This window comes from Citrus clementina, unplaced genomic scaffold, assembly GCF_000493195.1.
Source record: "Citrus clementina cultivar Clemenules unplaced genomic scaffold, Citrus_clementina_v1.0 scaffold_4, whole genome shotgun sequence".
NCBI lineage: Eukaryota > Viridiplantae > Streptophyta > Magnoliopsida > Sapindales > Rutaceae > Citrus > Citrus x clementina.
In genome coordinates, this window is record NW_006262274.1 from 20,072,476 (window position 1) to 20,097,233 (window position 24,758).

Genomic DNA, 24,758 nt, shown 5'->3' on the forward strand with positions numbered 1-24,758 from the left:
AAAACAATAACAGTTTTAACCAACGTAACACAAAAACAATAATAGTTTTAACCAACGAATAACACACAAAATACAACTAACTTCGAGTCGACGCAATAGGATTCTTACATCGCTTACGATTATGGCCAAGTTCATGACACCGGCCGCATCTTACAGTTCGCCGGTCAACGTCCTCGCCAGTCGAGGGTATTCTGCGCTCTTTACGACGTCCAGGTGGCGGTGCCTCAACTGGTGGGTATACCTGCAGCTCCTGAATTTCATCTGGAACTTCCCAATCAGCCACATCACCAACTGGCTCCACTGGTTGTGCATAAGCCATCGCCAACGATTCTGTAGTGTAAAAGTCCGAGCAAAGGTTAATAAAATCCACCCGGTGTGTTAGACACACCGCAATTGCATGAGCACACACAAGCTGATCAAGCTGAAACACTCTGCAGGAGCAAGTTCTCTTTTGCAAGTCAACCAACCCTTCCTTAAGTCCACCGCCTATAACTTGAAAGCGATGCGGAGACACCGGCCGAACTATCATTCTTTCAGCTATAGTTCTCCTCTCAGTGACTATTTCATCCGCCTATGTTGTTAGCCGAGTAGTCATTGATTCAGCCACAATTTTTCTATCATAAAACCATTGCTGCAATGTTTTCCTGAAGTGATCAACAAGATGAGTAACAGGAAATTTTCGAGGTTCCCTCATGAAAGCATTAACACTCTCCGCGATGTTGGTGGTAAGAATGCTGTACCTCCTACCTTGAAACTGAGACCTTGCCCAATTACACGTACCGACATTATTTTCTAGGTAATCAGCCGCACCCGAGTGGATCATCCACAACCCTTCAAGTTGTCTCTTAAATTCCTCGTGGCCATATGCTTTTGCTGCATTAATAAAGGCAGGTTCAAATTCATCCCAAAGAGCTTTGGACATTCTAAATTGTGACTTAATGTTACCTTTGACGTGGTAAAAACAAACGACATGAGTTGCATTGTGAAATACTTTAAGAACGGCTCTCCTTATGGCAGTGCATCGATCAGAGATAATTACCAACTCAGGTCTATCACCAATCACTCCATGTAACTTCATCATAAACCATTCCCAAGCATCATTATTTTCTGAATCCATGATCCCAATGGCTAACGGATATAATTGATTGTTACCATCAAAACATGTTGCCACGAACATGCTTCCACGATATAATCCCTTCAGATGAGTACCATCTACAGCAATGACAGGCCGAATGTACTGCATAAACCCCTTGATGGAAGATCCGAGTGCTACAAAATAGTACAAGAAATTACCATCTCCATCCTGCTCGAGGTGAGTGACTGTACCCTCATTCGCTGTAGTTAGTACGTGAGAGCATTTATGGAGCAAGTTGTATGACTTTGCAGGGTTGCCGCGTACTATTTCAAGACCAACTTCTCTCGCCCTATATGCCTGCTGGTATGTTAACTGAACACCATATTCCTGTTGCATATCTGCTCTTATGTCATTGGGAGTATAAATCCTCTTATCTTGAATATATTTTTCTGCGATAATATGACCGACAACCCGGCTCCTTACTTGATGACGTCCATCAACCAATACCTCATTATGACAAGTGTGTACATTATCAATTCTCTTCACCACCCAAGGAACATGTTGCTCGTTCGAACTTCTAGTTGCTCGAATACGCCATTTACATGATTCTGAACAACAGTGAGCCTCGAAACGTGTCGTAGTAGACCGTGCAATCTTGAAATCAAACTTATCTCTAAAGGCCACCTTGCGTAGTTGTAATATAAGCTCATTCTTCTCAGCAAATAGCTTACCCACGCTGATATCATCTGAGTCACAACTGCTAACAAAGCGTGGAGCAACCATGTTCGAAGGTAAAGTTGGAGCAAGACTTGTAAGGAGGTCAATTCTCCTTCTCGATCGAACCATAGAAGGAATAGGTCTATTGCCTCTGTTATTCACAGGAGTATTGTCTTCACACTCATCCTCATCCTGAAACGACGGAACATTCGAAGGACCGGCTCCTCCATCATCACCATCATTATTGAAACGAGTGCCCCGCCTCGTATTATTAGAAGGTTCTGCACAAATATTATCCCCCTCTGTCTCATTATGAAAATCATCATTGTCCCGAAAATCATTGTTGTGATACGGAGAATATTGTTGCTCCAACGACGTTGTTATTGGAAATACCGTTGCTCCAACATCCTGTAACGTAACGTCATTATCATCAATGTTGTCATAATTGTCGTGGATTGGAGAGTAATATTGCTGCAGCGATATTGTCCTTGGCAACACCTCTTCATCATTATCGGGGCCAGACATATTTGCTCTAAACGAAGTTTCTGTATCGACATGTGGCTCAATACCTTCGCTCGGAACTCGAGGTGATGTGGTCACGAATATAGGAATGCATCCAAAATTAGCTACGTCAGATGCCATATGCAACACAACCCTCACCATTTCATCATCACATATATCCATGGGCATTGCACATATACGATATAATGTGTTACTAGACCTCAAAGTTGTCTTCATTGTGATACTATAGTCATTAGGATTTATTTTTAACACCTCGTATACTCTTGCCAATAACTGATCAAACAGGTAATTTTTTCCAACCAAAAAAGCTCGATTTTTACCATTCACGTACTCCATACAGCCATTCTCTAATGTCTCCCACCAACCATCGTAACACAATTCAAGTACAACTGAATCCATTAAGCCTGAAATTAAAAAAAAAAATTATTTCAGTCCTAATTAAAATAATACAATTTTAATAAATCTCCAAGTTTTGCTGCGACAGGCAGCCTGTTGCCAGATTCAGATTCACTCGACTGAGTTCAGTAAGTTCAAAAAATAATTCATACCAGTAAGTGATGTCGATTTGTGTTGAATCTGGATAGATTATGATCGGATATCACTTTCACAGTTGTCTTTTGCGGTCGCCGTTGGCTGATGATTCAAGAATGAAAAGCTGCTTTTGGTTTGGCGAGATGGGAGAAACAATGTTGGTTTTGTTCTGTAAAGAAGGGTAATTTGGGAAGAAAGACTTGTGTTTGGCTAATGTTGATAGAAAAAAATTGAGAGGGTTAATTACGAAAATAATAAAATATTAATGGTTATTTTTGTAAATTTCCCTCGAGTCTTCTCAATGTACGTGAACATTTATTCATTTTTTTCATACGATTGATTAAAAGCGTGGGATACATGATAAGTATATAGGAAATGGAATGTTCTAACCAAGGATATTCTCTTTTAAAATTGAAAAAAAAAAAAAGCAATTGAGGGTATTCAATTTTTTTTAATTAATCATATAAAATACCGTGAGAGCAGTTAAACATATAACTTGCACGAAATATAAATTTATTACAAGATAGTAATAAAACTAAAGAGAAAAGTAACGAGACTTGTGTGGTACCACAACATTCATTCTTCAGACAATTACTCTTCCTACAATGGTACTCTAGAATTTACTTGGTGTTTTTCTCCCAAAATACAATGAGATTAAATAGCTATAGCGCACCACCATGCTACTTACAACGAACTTCTGTCATGTTTGAATTTTATCAAAATAGATCCACGACAATGGAGGAATTTGGAGATTATCTAATTATATTCTTCTATCCATCACTTCTGCTCTCATCATATTCCACCTCATAAACTATCTCATATGTCTTGAATCTCTCCAAATGAATAAGATGAATGTGCCAATTTATAGGATTTTGTGAGGGATATTTTTTTGTTATAAATTTGACTGCCTTAAATTTTATAGCCATGCATTTTTATTATTATTAAATGCACTTGTAACTACTGCTTTTAATATTTAATTAAAAGCATAACCGCTGCCTATTAAATCTTTGATTTAGTTCTTGAATCAAATAGTCTCATTAACCGCATATTTAATTTTATATTAAAATCTAAATTTAATTGACCGTTACAATCTCCAAATAAATTCAATTAATAAATTCTGGAATTGATTGCATAATTAATTCTAAATTATTAACTTCTATGTTGTACTTTCATCAGCAATTTCTCATTCACCCCACCATTGTTTTGAGTATAAAATACGTCATTTAGAAATATTCTCAAAGGAGTATTTCAATCACTTATGACTTATTTACAGAAAGAAGATCCACCCAAAATTATGTTTAAAATAGCAAGTCAATAAGTTTTTTTTTTTTTTTTCAAGTTAGGGGCGGAAAAAGTAAATTATTTTTTTAGCCCCTACAAAATATAGATAATGCACATTGATGAATTGTCAATGTAATCAGATCAACTATTAATTTGAGAGAGAGAATAGAAATTCTCACATAGCGAAAAAAAAAAAAAAACTCTTTTTATCCTTAAGGTTTAATTCAATAGCTCATTTCATCCATACTTTTCAAACAATAACATAAAATATCCTTTCGTTAACTTACTGTTAGTGTAAAATCGTTAACTAGTAATTCATTGAGAGCAAAAATATGATTTTTTTTATTAAAGTGATACAAACTATATCAAAATATATTTTTTACGCAATTAAATAACACTACAAAATATGCAAAATTTATTAACTTTTTCTTAAATGAAATCAACAATGATATAGTTTGAAATAGCAATTAAATAATTGTCGTAAGGAACAAATTATAATTAACACAATATATTTATTCTTTAAATCATTAGAAGAAAAACTCAAAAATACCACTAATTTTTATGTGCTTGCATGTGCTGAATATCTTCTTTATCTTCAACTTAATTCAAGCAATTTTACAGTGCAATTAGAGAGTATACTTATATGAATAAGAAAATTGTGATATTTTTGGTATTTAGATTTAGGGTTTATAGGGCTTTCATGTCGCTAAAATAGAAATAAGTGAAAAAATAATTACTTGAAGTAGAAGTTTTTCATTTTTTTCAGTATTTCCTATTTAGTGGGATTAGATAAAATCTTTTTCAGTTACATGTCAATTTTTATTTATTTTTCTAATTTTCTCTTTGATGAAAAATTCATTTTTATCCTTAATAAATTATTAACAAACAACATTTAATTAACGCTAAGTTAACGGAAGGATGTTTTGGACTATTGTTTAAAAAATAAAAATAAAATGGGTTATTGTATGAAATCCTAAGGATGAGAATGACTTTTTCCTCTCACATATTTGATCTGTCTGCTTTGTTTATGTTGATTGGTGGATATGTATACTTGTAATCTGTTTTTATTCGAAGTGTGATAAATGTGATCATGAAGTCTACACACACACACACACACACACACATATATATATACAGAGGCGGATGCAGCACATGACTAGTGGGGGCTCAAGCCCCCACTGGCCAAAAAAAAATATTTAAAAATAAAAGAAAAAAATATTTTAATTTTTTAATTAGCCCTATTAAATTTATTAAAATAGTCACTATAAACTGTAAAACCCATAAAATTTAAACTTTGACTTTTAAAAAATATAAAAACATATATTTTAATTAAAAATAATGATAGCCCACTACTCAAAATATTTTATATTCTAAAAAATATAGTTAATTCTTCCAGTTTATATAATAATAGTAGAACGAACATTTTCAGTAATAAAACTCATGAAGGATCATCTTTGGAATCGGATGGGATAAATGATAGTTTTGTTGTCTATATAAAAAATAATAAATTTAATAATATTGATAATGAGTCTATGCATAACATTTTTAAAATATAAAAATGCGTAGAGACTAATTATAAATATTTTATATATTTAAAATTTTAATTTTTTATATTTTATTATTATCGAATTTAGCTCCCGATAAATTATTTTTTTAGATCCGTCACTGTATATGTATATATATATATATATATATATAATCAATTAATTGGTTGTTGGACATGATATTTCTGGCTCAGCTGCCATGAATAATAATTCCACTGGATAAAGCAAGTGTCTGTCAATCAAACTGATTAATGCTATCGTCTTGCTCTCATCACATTGTACATTTAAGGCAAAGAAAGGGGTTTTATTTATTTATTTTGTTTTTGAAAGGATTAGTACGTAGTCAAATATAAGTGGAAAATGTGATACGCTGGCCCGTTTTGTCAAACAAAGTGGGCATTAGATGGTATAAAGTGGCCATTTAGATGGTCAACAATAATTTTGTTTGAAGAAGAATTTAGCAGCAGTAAATTTGGCATGCAGAAAAAGAAGAAAGAAGAAAAAGAAGAAAGAAAAAGATGGAAGAATAGGATGCCGCCCAAGAAAAAAATAATAATAATAATTTAATAGCCAATTTTGGCTATAAATAGCGAGGTTTCCTCCTCATTTTATTCATTACATTTTTTTTAAGTTTCTCTTCTCTGTTTTGTAAATGAGAAAGAGTTGTGTGAGAGATTAAGAGTTTTAATACTCTTGTGTAATTAGTGAATGAGAGATTGGGTGTATTAGAATTTTGGATAGGGAGATAAAATATTGCAATACTTGTAATTCTTATTTCACTAGTAAAATATTTTCCTTCTATCTTTGCTCGTTGACGTAAGCTAAAAGCCGAACCACGTAATTTTCTAATGTCATCTTTTGTGCTTGTTCTTTATTTTCTTCCAATTTCATTTTAGTTGTGGCCCTGTTTCACCCACCAATTTCCTAACATGTTTTCCTCTTGTAAATGAAATTATTTGATTTCATTTTCCTGCAGTTTATGTATGTCCTAGTAGTATTCTATTATATATATGCATAATGTAGGATTGAGTTCTTAAAAACACGAACTTTATAAAATTATTAAAATCGAATAACGTCAACCGGATATTTAAATTTTAAGGGTGTGTTTGATTTGTGCATCAAAAACTGTTTTAAAATTTTTGAATAGGATACAAAAATTGAAGAAGTATTCCCAATTTTTTTAATATTTGAAAACGTTTTTTTATAAAAATTTAAAAACTGCAAAAATCTGTTTGATATAATATTTGAAATTACAAAAGATAAGGATATGCGTTTGGTTGAAATTGCTCTAAATAATCATTTTTAGTAACAATTTACTTGCAATAAAAAAGGTGACTTTAAACTACAATTGCAAATATTTTATATAAATGACGAAATGGTGATATAATTTATAGGGAGATTGTTGCAAGCTGGCTGGACCCTATCAATAAACACCTTTGAATGAAAATAATAAAATAATTAACTCGTGAATTCGTGATTGATTTAAAATATATATATATATATATAATGACATATAAGCAGTCAAAATAATCTAGGAACAAATATCAATAATTTTAAGGTTAATTATGAACATAATACAGCCAATACGCACGTTGAAACGATTTGACAAAACTTACAACTCAATATCATCTTTCACACCCATACGTTTATCCTGCAAGCATGGCGTTCAAAAAAGCTTCTGGGAGTTTTTATTAAAAAAAAAATGTACAAAGGTTAAATCAGAAAATCTTCATTCAATCATGTCTCGATAACTTTTTAGATAGAATCAAAAGAACTAAACTTGGGAATTTTTTAACAGGGAAACAATATGTTATGTTAAAAAAATCTTTGAAAATTAAAAACAAGATGATGTTAAACGTTATAAAGAGAATGAACTTTAAAAGTTAAAATTTTGTTAAGAAAAACAAAAAACATTTTTGAATTGAGATTGAGGTTGGATAACTGTATTAAAAAATTGTATTACTAAATTTTAGAGTTGTATTAAAAAAACTGTTTTAAAATACAAAGAAATCAAATCCATTCTATTTTTTATTTTAAAAACTCAAAATCATTTTTTGACTTGTTTGGGATTAAGGTGGGGGCAGTTATACATTTTTATAATATTTGATAAACACTAGCTGCTGTAATTTAAAAGTTAAGTTAATTTAATTTTTCACTCATATGATGAAAAATTTATTATATATTTATTAATTTTATTAAAATTATTATTTAAAAATTATATTTACTATATAATATTAATTTTTATTTTATAGTTATAATTTTTTTTTCACAGCAACTGTATCTTAAAAGTTACAGTACTTTAATTCCAAATAAGATCTCAATCGTCAAATCCAAACGCACAAACTTTCCTAAAACATGAGCCTCAAGAATTACAAATACCTAAAACTATGAATATAACAATGAAGCAACCGACGAATATCACTAATAATTCAAAAGATCTAATTATATTGTCCGACTATATACTAATCTCATTGTGAATCAATTTCACCACATTCAAAAGAGTCAAACCAATAATGATTGGAAAAAAGAACTCCAATTCAAAGTCATTAGTGAATCAAATCACATCGCGTCAGCCCCCACTAAATCAACATCCATCCGCCGAAAATGCAGTTTACTGTTAGTCAGTAATACAATTAGTGTTGATTAATTAATGCACTGTCGCAATGTTTTAAATAAAATTTATGAAAATCATATAAAATCCTTTCAAAACTCACATTATTTAAAAAAGAAAAAGAAAAAAGCAAACATTATATAATTGCTTTTATTTACGATTAGTTAATTTGTTGTTTTTAAAATCAATTACTGGTCAAGGGCACTTCATGATTCAGACTAGGTGCATTCCTGTGGTCCGCTCTTAATTATTATATGGTGTTTGATTAATTTTATAATCTAAATTATGTCTTTTCTTATTCATGCTAATCATTGACCCATAACTGAAACTGAATCTGACTAACCTTATAGGGCGAGTTTCGATTTCACATCTCTTATACATAGATTATTCGATTGTTTATTGTTCATTAATTAAAGTAGAATTCATGGCTTGAACGTAAAGTGTTGATGCCTAAAATCTGATCTAGTCTATTAGCGATTTAATATCAGACTTCTACACCAACATTAGATTTATTTGGTAGAGAATCGATTGGTCAATCGTCTAGATGTCCTGCAACCACCAGCGATTAATCTATGAATATCTAAAATCATAGAAGACGGTCAGAGGCGCCGGAAGTTTTTCCGGCGTGAAGCCTCCGACGCTCAAGTCAGTTTCTAGGCCTTTCGGAAAAATTTGTGCCATCACTCATGTGGCTTAATAAGCATTGCCTTCAAACCCAAAGCTTTTCGAGTAATTTACAAAAAGTAAAGTACAGTGTAAAAGCAAGAATTTTTCATGAGAGGAAGAGAGCCAAAAAAGCCCCCTGGAGAAGAGAGAAAAAATAAATAAATAATCCCCCCTAGGTAACTCCCCACTCCCCTCTTTCCTCCTTCTTCTCTCCCACTCTCGGAAGTTATGGATGAGATAAAAGTCATGCCCCCATTCTCCCTTTTTTCCTCCTTTTATCCGTTACCAAACATAAAGTACCCATAATCTGTTGTTTTAGGAAACTCAAATGCTTTTTTTTTTTATGCCAAAACAAAACGATTAATGAGTCTACCTTCCAGTTGACTATAAAGATTAGTGTTCCTTCATAAATTATGTGTAAAAAATATGAACAGAAAAGAGTGATTGAGGCAGGTTGTGAGTTGAAGGGGTGGCTCCTTATTGATTTTGTTGTCAGGCATGAATGCATGCATACGTGGACGTAGGAGTTAAAAGCTGAGATAGACCAAATCGATCAGCCAATCTTTAAGAATCTTATCATCATTCCAACTCACAAGAAAAGGTGCCCCCCTCCAGATACACAAATCTAGAGATTGGCCTTTCGCGGCAAAAAAATCAAGAATCAATCTTTCTCTGCTTTCTCATTCGGGCATATTATTGTGCATCCTCTCGAATGTCTATACTATCCCTTCATTGCTTGTTATTTTCGTGCGGCGATTACTTGTTACGCTAATCTTAATGCTTGAGGTTGGAGAACCTTACGCTATAAATAAAATATAACAAAACGGTAACACTTAATTAACGTCTCCGACTTTGATATCAATTGTCACAATTTGGGGCAAAGTCTTGAATTTTTTTTTCGTTAAATCAAATAATTAAATTAAATTAATATTCTTTTGGGCATTTTAAGTTCATTTAACAAGAAAAGTTATCAACTTCAAAGCTGTTACTAAATGAGTGAGGAATATCTTGTCATAAGAAGGATTTGTAAAACAAGATGGATTGGAAAAGAAGTTACGAAAAATGCTCGTGGCCAGATTCTAACACAAATTAAGTGATAAACTTGTAAATAATACTCTGAGAATTTTGTAAGATTTAACAATAATAGCTAGTTTTGTAAATAGTGTATGGTACTTTTGTGAACAACATTAGTATTACTGTTAAAAAACAATAAAAAAATTTGCTAAATTTTGATTGGACTGAAACTCAATTTTACTCCTTAATAGCTTTGCCCTTGGTAATAACTAACAACCTAGGCGCAACAACTAGGTAAATATTGTATGTTTTGGACATACAACTTACTATAGTTTTATTGATGGCTTTGCAACCATAACATGTTGACGCAATTAGAAGAACCCCAAATTATAAACAAGCCAAGACTCTTACTCACTAGCGATATAGAATATCACAATGATTTTGTCAATCTCAATAAACTAAAATGTAGAGACATTTTTGCTTTAGTGATGTTGATTATTGTTCAAAAGGTAATTTCTCAAAAATCTTCCGTCAACATGGAAAATTGGTTCATTGTCCATCTCGTAGTGTAGGCCTCGTATGTATTAAACACATTTTTAGCTAAACTTAATATTTTAGCCTTGTTGATCTCAGGTTTCGCTAATGCCGCAATTTGACTCATTGGTGTCCCCCCCCCCCCCCCCCCCCCCCCAACAAAAAAAGCCGTTATAAATAAAAGTAAATTTGTAATTTAAAATTATATTATCCAAACAATATTATATAATATTGATTTCTAATTTCTTTTATTTTTACATTATGATAATCAATATAAATCAATAACTTTATTATTCAATAATACTATACTATAATATAATATTAATTAGGGATATTATCATTTTCCTACCAAATGTATTCTGACACATCATGTCAGTACTACAATTTGGTAAAATCATCAATTTACCACCAAACGTTTAAACTGTTAGTATTTTCTCATCATTCCGTTAAAACTCAGTTAATATATAACGAAAAATTCATAAAAGGTCAATTTTACCCATGGAGCGTAAAAGACCATGTAATTAACCTTGAGCTTATAAAATTGAGCTTTTGCTTTATCTCAGCAACAAGTTGAGTTTTATGTGATTTAAGATTAAAATATTAATTTTTGATATGATGATAATAATTTTACACAAAAAATTAAATAAATAAATTTGCCCTTTAAAAATTAAATAAATTAAATCAATTTATGAAGTACCTAGCACCACACGGTCAATTTTACAAAATTCATAAAAGATAATTTTTGCCCTTTAAGAAGGAAAAACAACAAATGATGATTTAATTACAAAATTCATAAAAGGTTAATTACATGGTCTTTTACGCTCCAGGGGTAAAATTGACCTTTTATGAAATTTTCATTACATATTAACTGAGTTTTAACGGAATGGTGGGAAAATGCTAACAGTTTAAACGTTTGGTGGTAAATTGATGGTTTTACCAAACTGTGGTACTGACATGATGTGTCCGAATACATTTAGTGGGAAAATGATAATATCCCTATTAATTATATTAAAAATATAATTAAATATTACACTATTGAATTATATTATATTACAATAATTAATATATACAATTGATTATTAATTAATAAGTTAATATAACTAATGATAAATACTTAAGCAATATATAAAAAAAAACATAATATAAGATTGCATTATTTAATTATATTATACTAATTAATATATAAAAATATACTATTATTTAACAATTTAATAAACTAATAATTAATACTAAAATATTTAATAAATTTAAATAATATTACGTTAAAATTACAACAACTACGTACCATACAAATATATTCTCATTTCAATGATAAAGTCAGGAATGTCTATAAAAAGGCTAGGGACATTCGCGGCATGATGGTAATAGTAATATAAATAATATTATTAAATATAAGATAGTCTATATTACACTAAACACGATATTATATTACAATTTAATCTATCATAATACAATATAATATAGTGTGCCAAACACATTCTTAGTGTTTAGGAAATTCGGAAGTCTGAGAAAACAAATTAAATTAAACACAAGTCCTAATTGATAAAATAGGTCAGAACAAAATAGATCTCGTTTCTATTTTTATAATAAAGAACAAAGTCCTAATGATCACTTAGCTCTCAAGAGAAGGTTAGAATCAAATTAAATACAACACTTTTAATTTGACGTGTAATTAATAAGGGATTGATAAAGCTAGAAAGAAATATTGAAGTTTGTTGCGGTCAAAGAAAACAAATCAAATTAAATACGAGTCCTAATAGACAACATAGGTCGGATCAAAGTTGATAGAATTTGTTCGTTTCTACTTTTATATTAAAGAACCAAGTCCTAATGACTCAGCTCTCAAAAAGAGGTTAGAATCAAATTAAATACAGCACTTGAATTTGATGCGTAATCAATAAGCGATTGATAAAATTATAAATTTTTATATTTGTTAAGAAAAGGAAGATATCGGCACTTGACTAACAGCCAAGATTCATAAAGATCAACAAAGAACAGTGTATAACTATAAACAAATAGAAAACAAAGAGAAGGAATTAACGTGGTTCAGTACCAGAGTACCTACATCCACAGCTGAAGAAACCCCAAAGGGTGTGAAACTTTATTGCTAAGGGTTGATTACAATGTGACTACAAATGTCAGAGAACAAATCTCACTCAACTAAGAATCTTTACTCTCAGTCTTGGTTACTCAACTTAGCCGAAAAAGATCTACAATGATCAGCCCTGGCTCTGCTTATTTATACAGCTCTTTGGTTATAACTAATTAACCACCAGCTGGCCCACATAAGCTGACTCACTGCCACCTCACCAGTAACAGAATGTAACTAACTCTCGGCTTCACAAATCTCCACCTTAGTTCATTCTGAAACCAGCTCCACCTTCTTCTTCAGCAACCACTAGTCTGGTTTTATAAGCTACCAACACCAACCAAGTTCAGAAAGTTTCTAAACTTGATTGCAGGTACTGCTTTGGTTAGAATATCTGCAGGATTAGTCTGAGTAGGGACCTTAATAACATTCACAATACCATTTGCAATTTCATCCCTGACAAAGTGTAACCTAACATCAATATGTTTTGTTCTTTCATGATACTTAGGATTCTTACTAAGCTGAATTGCACTAGAGCTGTCACAGCCAATACAAACTGACTCCTGCTTTAACCCAAACTCAGAAACTAACCCACTTAGCCACTTTGCTTCTTTTACTGCTTCTGTCAATGCAATGTACTCAGCTTCAGTTGTGGATAAAGCAACCACTGACTGAAGAGATGCCTTCCAGCTCACTGCTCCTCTATTCAAAATGAAAACATATCCAGTAATGGACCTTCTCTTGTCCAGATCAGCAGCAAAATCTGAGTCTACAAACCCTGATACCTGACATGAGTTACTTTCAGAACCACCATACAAAATTCCATGATTTGCAGTACCTTTCAAATACCTCAACAACCATTTGACAGCACTCCAGTGTTCCTTCCCTGGGTTCCCCATAAACCTGCTAACAACACCTACACTATGAGCTACATCAGGTCTTGTACAAACCATAGAATACATTATGCTGCCAACTGCACTTGAGTGAGGCACTGACTTCATATGCTCAAGGTCATGATCCTCTTCTGGTTCCTGAAGCTTTGACAATCTGAAATGTGCTGACATAGGTACTGTTACAGGCTTAGCACTACTCATCTCAAATCTGCTAAGAACCCTTTTAGCATACATAGCTTGAGTAAGAAACAAAGTGCCTTTACTTCTGTTCCTCACTATTTGCATTCTCAGAATTCTTGTAGCAGTCCCCAGATCTTTCATTTCAAAAGCAGTATTCAACTCCATTTTAAGCCTTTCAATCTCCTCTCTTTTTTTGCATGCAATAAGCATGTCATCAACATAAAGAAGAAGGTAAATTCTATCTTCAGAGGATAAGGTTTTAAAATACACACAGCTATCATATTGACTTCTACAATATCCATGGCTGATCATGAACTCATCGAACCTCAGATACCATTGTCTTGGAGACTGTTTCAGCCCATACAAACTCCTCTTTAACAAGCATACCATATCTTCAGTCCCTTCTTCAATGAACCCCTCAGGCTGATCCATGAGAATTTCTTCTTCAAGATTTCCATGTAAAAAGGCTGTCTTCACATCCATTTGATCCAATTCCAGGTCATTGTAAGCTGTTATTGCCAGTACAATTCTTATGGAACTGTATTTTACTACAGGGGAGAATACCTCATTGAAATCCACTCCATGTTTTTGGGTGAACCCCTTTGCTACCAGCCTTGCTTTATACCTGGGAGGCTCACCATCCACAGTCCCTTCTTTAATTTTATAGATCCATTTGCAACCTACCAGCCTTTTGTTTTGAGGTTTCTTGACCAATATCCATGTTCTATTCTTCTTTAGGGAGATAATTTCTTCATTCATGGCATCCAGCCATTTCTCTCTAACTTTACTGCCCATAGCTTGATTGTAGCTGACAGGCTCTTCACCAATGACTTCTTCAGCTACTGCCAGGGCATAAGAAATCATATCAGCTATGCCATATCTTTTGGGTGGTTTAATGATTCTCTTTTCCCTGTCTCTTGTTAGCTGATATTCATTCATTTGAGAAGTGATGTGTGTTTTCTGACAAGGCTTGGAATCCCTTTCTGTAGTTTTCTTTTCTTCACTTGACTCCACCTCAAAATTGTGTTCCTTAACCTCATTTGTATCAGGTGTAGTGAGTTTTGTTTCTACCTTCTGATGCAGCATAGGCTCTTCATCAAACACAACATCTCGGCTGATCAATGTTCTTGAAGGTTTTCCATCTATGCATTAGATTTTATACCCTTTGACACCCTCTAGATAGCCTATGAAGTAACCCTTGACAGCTTTTGGCTCTAATTTTTCCTGGTTTATGTGAGCATAAGCAAGACAACCAAATGCCCTGAGGTTGCTGAGATCTGGAGGCTTTCCTGACCAAACTTCTTGGGGGGTCTTGAAATGCAAACCAACTGAAGGGCTCATGTTGACTAAGTAGGCTGCAGTGGTGACAACTTCTGCCCAGAAGTGTTTTGAAAGGTTTGCATTAAACAACATGCACCTTACCTTTTCAACTAGGGTCCTATTCATCTTTTCTGCTAGTCCATTCTGCTGAGGTGTGTGCCTCACAGTTTTGTGCCTGGCTATCCCCTTCTTGATGCAGAATTGTTCAAAATCATTGCAGCAATACTCGAGTCCATTATCAGTTCTTAGTCTCTTTACCCTCCTTTCTGTTTGATTCTCTATTAAAGTCAGCCAATCTTTAAATTTCTCAAAAGTTTCACTTTTGTGCTTCAGTACATATACCCAGACTTTCCTTGAAAAGTCATCAATGAAAGTGATGAAATATCTAGCTCCTCCATGAGAGGGCACTTGAGAGGGCCCCCACAGGTCTGAGTGAATATAATCCAGTGTGTTTTTGGTTTCTTGTTTTCCTGGATTAAACTTCTGCCTAGTTGCTTTACCAAATACACACTTTTCACAGAATTCAAGTGCAGAAATTTGATCAGTTCCTAGTAGACCTTGTTTACTTAACTCCTTTAAACCTTTCTCACTCATGTGTGCTAATCTCATGTGCCAGAGCCTAGTTTTATCACTGTTTACATTTGTAATAATACCAGGTAACTCAACTGAGCCTTTAAGCACATATAATCCATTTCTTCTACAACCTTTCATTATGATTGCACCATCTTTAAGGATCTGAAGTTCACCATTTTCTGCCTTTATGCAGCAGCCTAATTAGTCTATCATCCCTAATGATATGAGGTTTCTTTTAAGCTCTGGAACATATCTCACTTGTTCCAAGCCTTTTACTGAACCATCATACATTTTAATCCTAACAGACCCTATTCCAACAACTTTACAGGCTAAATTATTTCCAAGCAAAACTTTTCCACCATCAATACTCTTGAAAGTCACAAAGAAATCTTTATGTGGACACATATGGAAGGAACATCCTGAGTCAAGTATCCACTCACCAGAAGATTTCTTATCTGCTGCAATAAGGACATCTGCATCTTCTGACTCTCCTTCATCTACAGATGCAATGTCAGCCTTCCCACTTGATTCTTTCTGTAACTTTTCAAGCTTCTTCTTTTCAAAACAGTCTTTTATATAATGTCCTTCCTTCTGACAGAAGTAACATTTTCTTTTCTTCTTCATCTTATCAGTCTTCTCTTTCTGATTTTTGTTCTTCTTATCTTTGTACATCTTCTTTTCTGTCTTTGCTTTGGCAACTAATCCATCTCCAGTGATCTGATCTTTGCCATCTGCTCTTTTCTTCAAGTCTTTAGATTCAAGAGCATTCTTGACATCTTTTAGGGTGAGGGTTTGCCTACCATAGAGCAGAGTGTCCACGAAGTGTTCATAAGAATCGGGTAAGGAGCTTAGTAAGATGAGAGCCCTATCTTCATCTTCAAGCATTACATTAACATTTTCAAGATCAAGTATGAGCTTGTTGAACTCATCAACATGGTCTCTCATAGCTGTTCCTTCTTTCATTGAAAATGTGTAAAGCTTCTTTTTCATGTACAACCTCTTAGCTAGAGATTTCTTCAAGAAAAGCTCTTCTAATTTTGCCCATAACCCAAATGCTGACTTCTCTTTTGCTACTTCTCTCAGTACCTCATCAAACAGGTGAAGGATGATCGTACTGTGGGCTTTATTGTTTATGGTCCTCAAGTCTCCACCTGAACTTGAAGAACCTTCCTCTCTCTCTTTCTTGGACTTTTCTTCCTCACCATCAAGGGCACTGTCTAAGCCTTGTTGAATCAAGATGGCCCTCATCTTAAGACTCCATAGGTAGAAGTCATTTTCTCCATTGAATTTCTCAAGGTCAAATCTGGTGGTTCCCATCTTTGAAGATTAAGAACAGAGAGCTTTGAAGCTCTGATACCAATTTGTTAAGAAAAGGAAGATATCGGCACTTGACTAACAACCAAGATTCACAAAGATCAACAAAGAACAGTGTATAACTATAAACAAATAGAAAACAAAGAGAAGGAATTAACGTGGTTCGATACCAGAGTACCTACATCCACGGCTGAAGAAACCCCAAAGGGTGTGAAACTTTATTGCTAAGGGTTGATTACAATGTGACTACAAATGTCAGAGAACAAATCTCACTCAACTAAGAATCTTTACTCTCAGTCTTGGTCACTCAACTTAGCCGAAAAAGATCTACAATAATCAGCCCTGGCTCTGCTTATTTATACAGCTCTTTGGTCATAACTAATTAACCACCAGCTGGCCCACATAAGCTGACTCACTGCCACCTCACCAGTAATAGAATGTAACTAACTCTCGGCTTCACAATATTAAATTTATTTTATATAAATTTATTAATTAAATAAAAATATAAAATAATAAAAACAAATCATAAGCTAACCAAAATTTCAATACTTGCGGAACAAGTCCGCTAATTCTAAACCAGAAACCTCACGGAAATAAGGTGAAGGGACACAGCTGTAATTAAGCCGCGATAAGGTGGGGCAAAAAGTCAATAGACACATGTGCAAGTCACTCTGCCCCCACCAGGTCATCCACGTCATATATAAATACGACCTTCTCCCTCTCGTCTCGGCCGCTCACTCACGCAATCGCAATAGCAAAATTTCAAAGACTCGGAACTCGATCGATCCTCTCTCATAGTTTAGCAAAAGTTCCTGATTTTTCTTTTATTCAGCAATATTGTCAAATTTTTGTAAGTTTCATTCTTTTGTTTTGTTCATTGATCTTTTGTTTTATGCACTTTTTTAGTCATTCATTGTTACCTGATTCATTTTTTCACTCGTTATTTTTCAGGATTTGCGGGGAAATTAATAACGTGTTGTTGTCGCGGCTAATACAGTCATCGAGATTTTTTTTATTTTTGTAAGTATGCAATGATTTGAAAGAGCGAGTTAGGTTTTTTTTTGTTTAACGGATTTGTTTTAATTATTATCATCAAGATTTGTTTTGTTTGTCATGTGATTTATTTTTTGGATTTGTATTTCATGGATCTGTTCTGAAATCTTGTTTATTTTGGCTTGTTTCAGATAACATGATTTTTTTTTTCCCAGATTGATGTTTGCGTCTGTTAGATAACATGAATTTTGTTTGTTTTAATAAAATTAGAACCTTAGTAATTTAAGCTCATTTATGAGCTTTGTTTTGAGTATTTGGGGGAATTGTTGGATTATATTTGACAGACTAAGTTTCAGTGTTCAAAATTTTCTTTTCCTTTTTTTTTTTTGGTGAGTTGGTGAGAAAATACCGTGATAGTCTTGAAGTTTTTGAAGCCCAAAAAAAAAAAGTCTGTTTAACATTGTGACTGTACAATCTATAAATCTGGCATTTTGAGTCCTCCGATTCTGTTTCTTCATATTACTTGAATCCTCAATTGTGGTTGTAGTGCCAAAAGTTATGGTTCATTTTAATCTGCATGGAGATTATTGGGCATGCTTGGTTTTAATTAGTCTTTTCTTTTTCTGGTTGATCGTTTCATTGTGGTCTATTGACATGTCCTAACAATTAATATTTGTTGGCTTTTGATCAGGAACAGGCAGGACTGAATGTTCTAATGGAGTCTAAAGGTGGGAAGAAGAAGTCTAGCAGTAGTAAGTCCTTATTCTACGAAGCTCCTCTTGGTTACAGCATTGAAGACATTCGACCCAACGGTGGAATCAAGAAGTTCAGATCTGCTGCTTACTCCAACGTAAGTTTATTTATGCACTCTACATTTATACACACAAGAACATGAGATGATGAAACAAAAGCTTTTGTGTCATTGGAATTTGGATATGATTAGTAGACGTAGCAATTTGTTATCTTTTGTGAACAACTGATGTTAACATTCTTGTTCTTTATTGTCTTCTGCAGTGCGCACGCAAGCCATCCTGATATTCTCAAAGTCTGCAATCAGATCACATAGCGTGATCCATCAACTGTTAGTTTCCTGTAGTTAGTTATATTAGGTTTACTCCCCTTTTGTAGATCAACATCTTCCTCTCTCTTTCTCTCTCTTCGCGATTGTGGTTATTGCTTCTGCAGTCTCTCTTCTACTGTCATCATCCCTGCTGCTTCTGGTTTCTCTGCAATCTTAAAGTTAGATTTCGGCTGCAATGGTTTCTGCTGATACTACCATGGCAGTCTCTGCAATTGGTTTTGAAGGTTATGAAAAGAGGCTGGAGATATCATTTTTTGAACCCAGCATCTTTGTTGATCCTGAAGGAAAGGGCCTTAGGCGGCTGACCAAGGCCCAGCTGGATGAGATTTTAGGACCAGCTGAATGCACTATTGTCTCTTCACTGTCAAATGATGAAGTTGACTCCTATGTCCTATCCGAGTCTAGCCTCTTTGTTTACTCTTACAAGATCATCATCAAAACTTGTGGGACTACAAAGTTGCTTCTTTCAATCCCACCCATCCTGAAACTGGTTGAGACCCTTTCTCTCAATGTACGATCAGTGAGGTATACACGTGGGAGTTTCATTTTCCCTGGGAATCAGCTATACCCTCATCGCAACTTTTCTGAAGAAGTTGCTGTCCTTGATAGCTATTTTGGGAAGCTTGTTTCAGGAAGCAATGCATACATAATTGGTGGGTCAGGCAAGCCACAGAAATGGCATGTATACTCTGCATCTGCAGAACCACTGATCTCTAGTGACCCTGTTTTCACCATAGAGATGTGCTTGACTGGTCTGGATAGGGAAATGGCTTCTGTTTTCTACAAAACCCAATCAGGTTCAGCTGGTGCAATGACCGTCAGTTCTGGTATAAGAAAGATTCTTCCAGATTCCAAGATATGTGATTTTGAGTTTGACCCTTGTGGTTATTCCATGAATTCTGTTGAAGGGGCTGCTATTTCTACTATTCATGTTACTCCAGAGGATGGTTTCAGCTATGCCAGCTTTGAAACAGTTGGTTATGATCCTAATGATGTTAATTTGAAACAGCTGGTTGAGAGGGTGTTGGCTTGCTTCCAACCACGTGATTTCTCCATTGCTGTGCATGCTGAAGTTGCAGGAAAGATGATTGAGCAGAAATGTTTGTTAAATGTGAAAGGTTACAGTCGCGAAGAGAGGGGCCTTGAGGAGCTTGGGATGGGCGGCTCAATCTTGTACCAGAAATTTGTTAAAACTGAGGGCAATGGTTCTCCTAGATCAACTCTGAAGTGCTGCTGGAAAGAGGAAGAAGAGTATGAGGAAGATGGGTGATTCTATGCTTTACTTTTTAATTGCTGCATCTTGTATTAACATAAAATAATTGATTGTTAGGCATATGGTCTGACGATCATGATGGTATTACTTTTTAGTAGTCTGTCATTAGAGACTTTATATGTTAATTTCTTTGTCTTTTGGTTGCCTTGGTTACAATAAAGGTCTGTAATTGCACTTGCTTGTAAGCTTCGTGCAGACTTGTTCTAGTCTGTGGGTTGTTGATTCAAAGTGGTATGCCGGATTTGAACTCTCATAATTGCACTTGCTTGTAAGCTTCGTGCAGACTTGTTCTAGTCTGTGGGTTGTTGATTCAAAGTGGTATGCCGGATTTGAACTCTCATAATTATTAATTAATATATGGTGATATTTGGTTATTCACTTGTGTGTGATTTTGATTTTGATTTTTGATTTGTTTGATTGCAGTGGCTGATGTGTTTTGTTTTACTTGAGGTTATGCATCTATAAATGTAGTGTCAGTAGTGTGTGGCGAATTTCTTATTTTCTTCGTTATTTCTCCTTACGCGCGTTCTGTTTTATCGGTTCTCACTTCACAAATTGAAAACTCTTCAAAAAAACATTTTGATCTTCATATTTTTTTCCTCCCCCTTTTTCGGCATGTCCTTCACCACCAAGAGCAAATCCTACCCGTGTAATCATCTCACTCATCTCCGACTCTCATCTCTTATTTGAACACAATCATCCAACATTTCTCGCATCGGGAAGACAGCAAGCTTAGGAATGCGACTTGTTGGCGCGCTGCACGCGCAACCAGATTGGACAGAACAGAACTGATTTAGATGTAATTTTCTTCTACATTTGGTGCAGTGATGGATTGGATAGGCATATGCAAATAGAGCCACTATAAATGCTTGGGTGTTATTTGATTAATGAGAGTCTTAATAGCAACATGTTTTTGGCATCCGACCCACATACTCTTTTGATGACTTCAAATCACAGACTTCTTGTTTTTTACATGAGATTTTACCAACCTTACGACCATGCCACTATCAGCATTTTAAAAGAAAGTAAAAAAATACATTATTTTTTAAAAAATTATTTGAATAAAAATAAATTAATATTATTTTAATTAAATAAATATTTTTTCAAAGAAAAAAATGGTAATTAAAATATTTTTTCCTCTTTCTTTCAATAAAAGTAATAAATATAAATTAAAGAGAGAGAAAATAACTCTATAAAATTAAAGAGAGATAATTATTTTTATTTAAAAAATTTTAATTGAAGTGTCTTTTGTAATCTTAAATGCTGACGTGACTCTTAAAAAAAGTAATAAAATTTTATTTGAAGAGATTTTTAAAGATGCTCTAAACTACTTATTGCATTATTCTCTACACAGATTTTACCCTTTACTCGTGTTTTATTGATTTCTTAGCGGTTCATGACCATATATTTCCCCTCATTGCCCAAGGAATCAGATTCCACCATTTTTTTTTTAAAGCTTGAAGAATCAGCCTTCATTCATGTATGTTCGACAATTGACCTCTAATAATAATAATAATAATAGCGGAAGGCCGAAGGCCAAGTTTCCCCGTCTCTGGTTCCACATAGTTTTTTGTATTACATAATAAACCATCCAATAACATCATTCTTAGTATTCTTGTCGATACTAATAATTTATTTCACAGCGTCTGAATTTGAACCGTTAAGCATGCATGATAAAGTAAAGAATAATCCTCCCCCTTTTTTTTTTTTTTTTTGACTTTGCATATGATCTGTCATCGATTATTTTTGCACATTGGCTTTTTTTTTTTTAGGATCTTGCGCTTCTCTTAATTATGATAATAAAAGCTTATGCATATAATTAAGTATGGGGTATTCTTGATAAACATCATTCGTTGCTGTTGTATGATTCTACCTGCCCGCCTCTGAAATCTTAAGTGGGAGGTGGGGGCACGGGGGACACCCGCTGCTGCCTTGGTTTTAACTTTAGCTTTATATTCTCTGAAGAAAGCAATTCAGCTGAGCTTCTGGCTTTTCAAAATGCTTGATAATTAAATATTCACCTTGAGTGAAAGCTCGACAGTCAACACAGCCCTTTGAACTGAACTTCCGGGGTCAAAATTTTTACTCATCATCTTACCTTCAAAATTCTGCTGCATACCTGACACATATCTCCACAAGTGTATTTGAAACCATCAGGGTATTTATTTTGTTTTTCTTTCAATTTTAGGGCGCGCTCATCTGTTTTAAAGCCTAAATTCAAAGTGATCTGTCGCTATGTTTTCAGACCAAAATCATGAACTATTATAATGCATTGTCTGTGACATTTGGAAATGGCCCAGTGACCCTGGCAATTATGGACTAGGCTGAGTTTGGCTAAAAGGACTTGGCATAAAGAATAAGGATATTTTAATTCCTTGAAAGCATGTCCCAAATTAACTGGACCACCTTTGTGCACAATTTCTCTGAGTTTTGATAATCTCTCTCTTTAATTTCTGGTGTATTTTTTTAAATATTACAATAAGAAATCCGTCTTAGTTCATACTAAATGAGTGGGTTTTGCCTCTTTTAACTTCTGACGCGGGTTAATGGTTTTGATTAAAAAAAAGGAGTTGACTAGTTATTTTCCGAACTTTTTCTTTCATACGGGAGCAAGAACAATTTTTGTTTTGTTCTCAGCGTTGGAATCTTGAAAATCTGCAACACTTGTTAACATTTGAAAATTGTAGGATTTTGACTTTGCCAAAATCAATTATATGTATATATCTCTAAACAAGCATCAAATTTTGTGGACTGCAATGCAATCAGGGGCAACTTTCAATTCTGCAACCGCAACAAGACATGTTGATAGTATGAATTATTGGATTAGGAACAAGTAAATATCAATTTATTTGTTCATAGACTTCATTAGTCCATTCGATTGTCAAGGTGTCGGCATCTCTGTTTTATGCATATGATAAATATATATATATATATATATGTATGTATTTTTTTTTTTTTTTGTGATAAAAACAATAAACTTTCTGAGAGAGATTTGGTGGGAAATCTATGTTATTGCAGATTGTTTGTTTGTTTCTGTAAGTCGACTGTTTGCACTTTATTTCCGGATGAGCAACCTTTGTCTATTCTAGTCCCTAATTTTAAATAATTGAGTAGAAGGGGCAATAGATATAAACAAATGTTACGTCAAGAAAACACCTTTTTGGTCTGTGATCTTGATCGTTTTAAGATGCAAAGATCCCAATCCTTTCCATAATGATATGGACACGTCACTGTGGATTTTTCTTTCTTAATTGGTGATTAAAAGTTAAGTGATTAGTGACTCACAGCAAAAAAAGTCGGGACTAAGTGACAAAAGTAGAGCAACACAGCTATAGGCTCAGTCGAAGAGGAGGTTTTCGTGTGGAATCAAGACCAATATTATTCACCAAGACTCCAATTGTGGGCTCCTCCATGGCCCCCTAATTCTTGCACACATGTGTCCATGTATAAGATTGTTAGCTGGCCTCAGTATAACTAATCTTCTTCGATTCAATGCGTGAGACCACTCTTTTTTTTTTTTTTTTTCTGTATGTGTGTGTGTGTGTGTGTGTGTGAGAGAGAGAGAGAGAGAGAGAGAGAGCAGGTGAGCATTGCTTTGATCTCTTTTAAATGGTGGGTATTGGGTTGGGAAGGTGTAATGTCGAGCAGTCGAGGTAATGTGTGCATTCTGCAAAGCGAAAGAAAAAAGTATGGCTTGCGTGTGAGTATGAATTACCCTTCACTTTACGAAGAGTGCCTTTCTCAAGGGAATTTATTATTCTTTCTTGGCCTTTTGTGCAAACAACGAACCTACCAGATAGAATTTGAAGTTCAACGACTAAGCACTTTCATGTTATGAAAATCCGATGATAAAAAATCTCTTCTTCCTTAAAATTATTTAAAGATATATTTGATTTGTTTCCAGATCAGTTAGATTCTGGGCCATGTTTTTAGGGTTTAAGTACCTTGATGTGCAAATGCAGGAGAAGATTTTCTTCCAATTATTTATTTAGAGGTAGAACCAGTAGCAAGATATTTTATTATTCACTCCATTCCACCCTAGGCAACTTTATTCCGTAAATATGATAAAATTGCAATAAATATTTGAAAAAAAAAAAAGAAGGAGAAGAAAAACATAAGAAGCACGTTCAATTTATTTCTGAATTTTTGAGGTGGACATGACAATGAAGCAGGTCCTGTGACTGTGCAAGAATAATTTAAAATGATATAGAGGTTGAATTCATGTCCGAATTATCTGTATTGAAGTACAAATAGAGTAGTGGGGGTATACCAAAGAAACGAAGGGGGAGAGACATGGTGGGGATAAGGATCGTCAACTATTTTGGAGGCTTTATAATGTCTTCTTTATTCTTTTTCAGGGACATTAGGCAATAGGCAGAGCTAAAAATCAAGTGGGTTTGTACAAATTGTTCGAAAAGGGGAACAGCTCCCGGACTCTCTATTCAAACCAACCGAGTGGTAAAAAAGAGCAATAATTTCCTACTCATTTGGGACAACCCTCTTAGTGCATATCTTCATTAGGATTATGGTCAACTTCTACTTTTATT

At 34.1% G+C, this 24,758-nt stretch overlaps 3 protein-coding genes across 3 annotated transcripts; 1 reads left to right on the forward strand and 2 right to left on the reverse strand.

The window, feature by feature from the left end:
• Nucleotides 1–76: 76 nt before the first annotated feature.
• Nucleotides 77–529, reverse strand: LOC112099178. Its single transcript, XM_024186292.1, has one exon. The coding sequence runs from the start codon at nucleotides 527–529 to the stop codon at nucleotides 77–79; it is 453 nt and encodes a 150-aa protein (XP_024042060.1).
• A 42-nt stretch (nucleotides 530–571) lies between these two features.
• LOC112099179 lies at nucleotides 572–2,455 on the reverse strand. The gene has a single exon (XM_024186293.1). The coding sequence runs from the start codon at nucleotides 2,453–2,455 to the stop codon at nucleotides 572–574; it is 1,884 nt and encodes a 627-aa protein (XP_024042061.1).
• A 15,129-nt stretch (nucleotides 2,456–17,584) lies between these two features.
• Nucleotides 17,585–20,585, forward strand: LOC18045318 (S-adenosylmethionine decarboxylase proenzyme). The gene is made up of 4 exons (XM_024185937.1): nucleotides 17,585–17,714; nucleotides 17,816–17,884; nucleotides 18,549–18,707; nucleotides 18,872–20,585. The coding sequence occupies exon 4, from the start codon at nucleotides 19,114–19,116 to the stop codon at nucleotides 20,206–20,208; it is 1,095 nt and encodes a 364-aa protein (XP_024041705.1). The 5' UTR covers nucleotides 17,585–17,714; nucleotides 17,816–17,884; nucleotides 18,549–18,707; nucleotides 18,872–19,113; the 3' UTR covers nucleotides 20,209–20,585.
• The last annotated feature ends 4,173 nt before the right edge of the window (nucleotides 20,586–24,758 follow it).

Excerpts from the sequence above, each read along its gene's own strand:
- LOC112099178 (XM_024186292.1), bottom strand. The coding sequence starts at position 529 with ATGATAGTTCGGCCGGTGTCTCCGCATCGCTTTCAAGTTATAGGCGGT.
- LOC112099179 (XM_024186293.1), bottom strand. The coding sequence starts at position 2,455 with ATGGTGAGGGTTGTGTTGCATATGGCATCTGACGTAGCTAATTTTGGA.
- LOC18045318 (XM_024185937.1), top strand. The coding sequence starts at position 19,114 with ATGGTTTCTGCTGATACTACCATGGCAGTCTCTGCAATTGGTTTTGAA.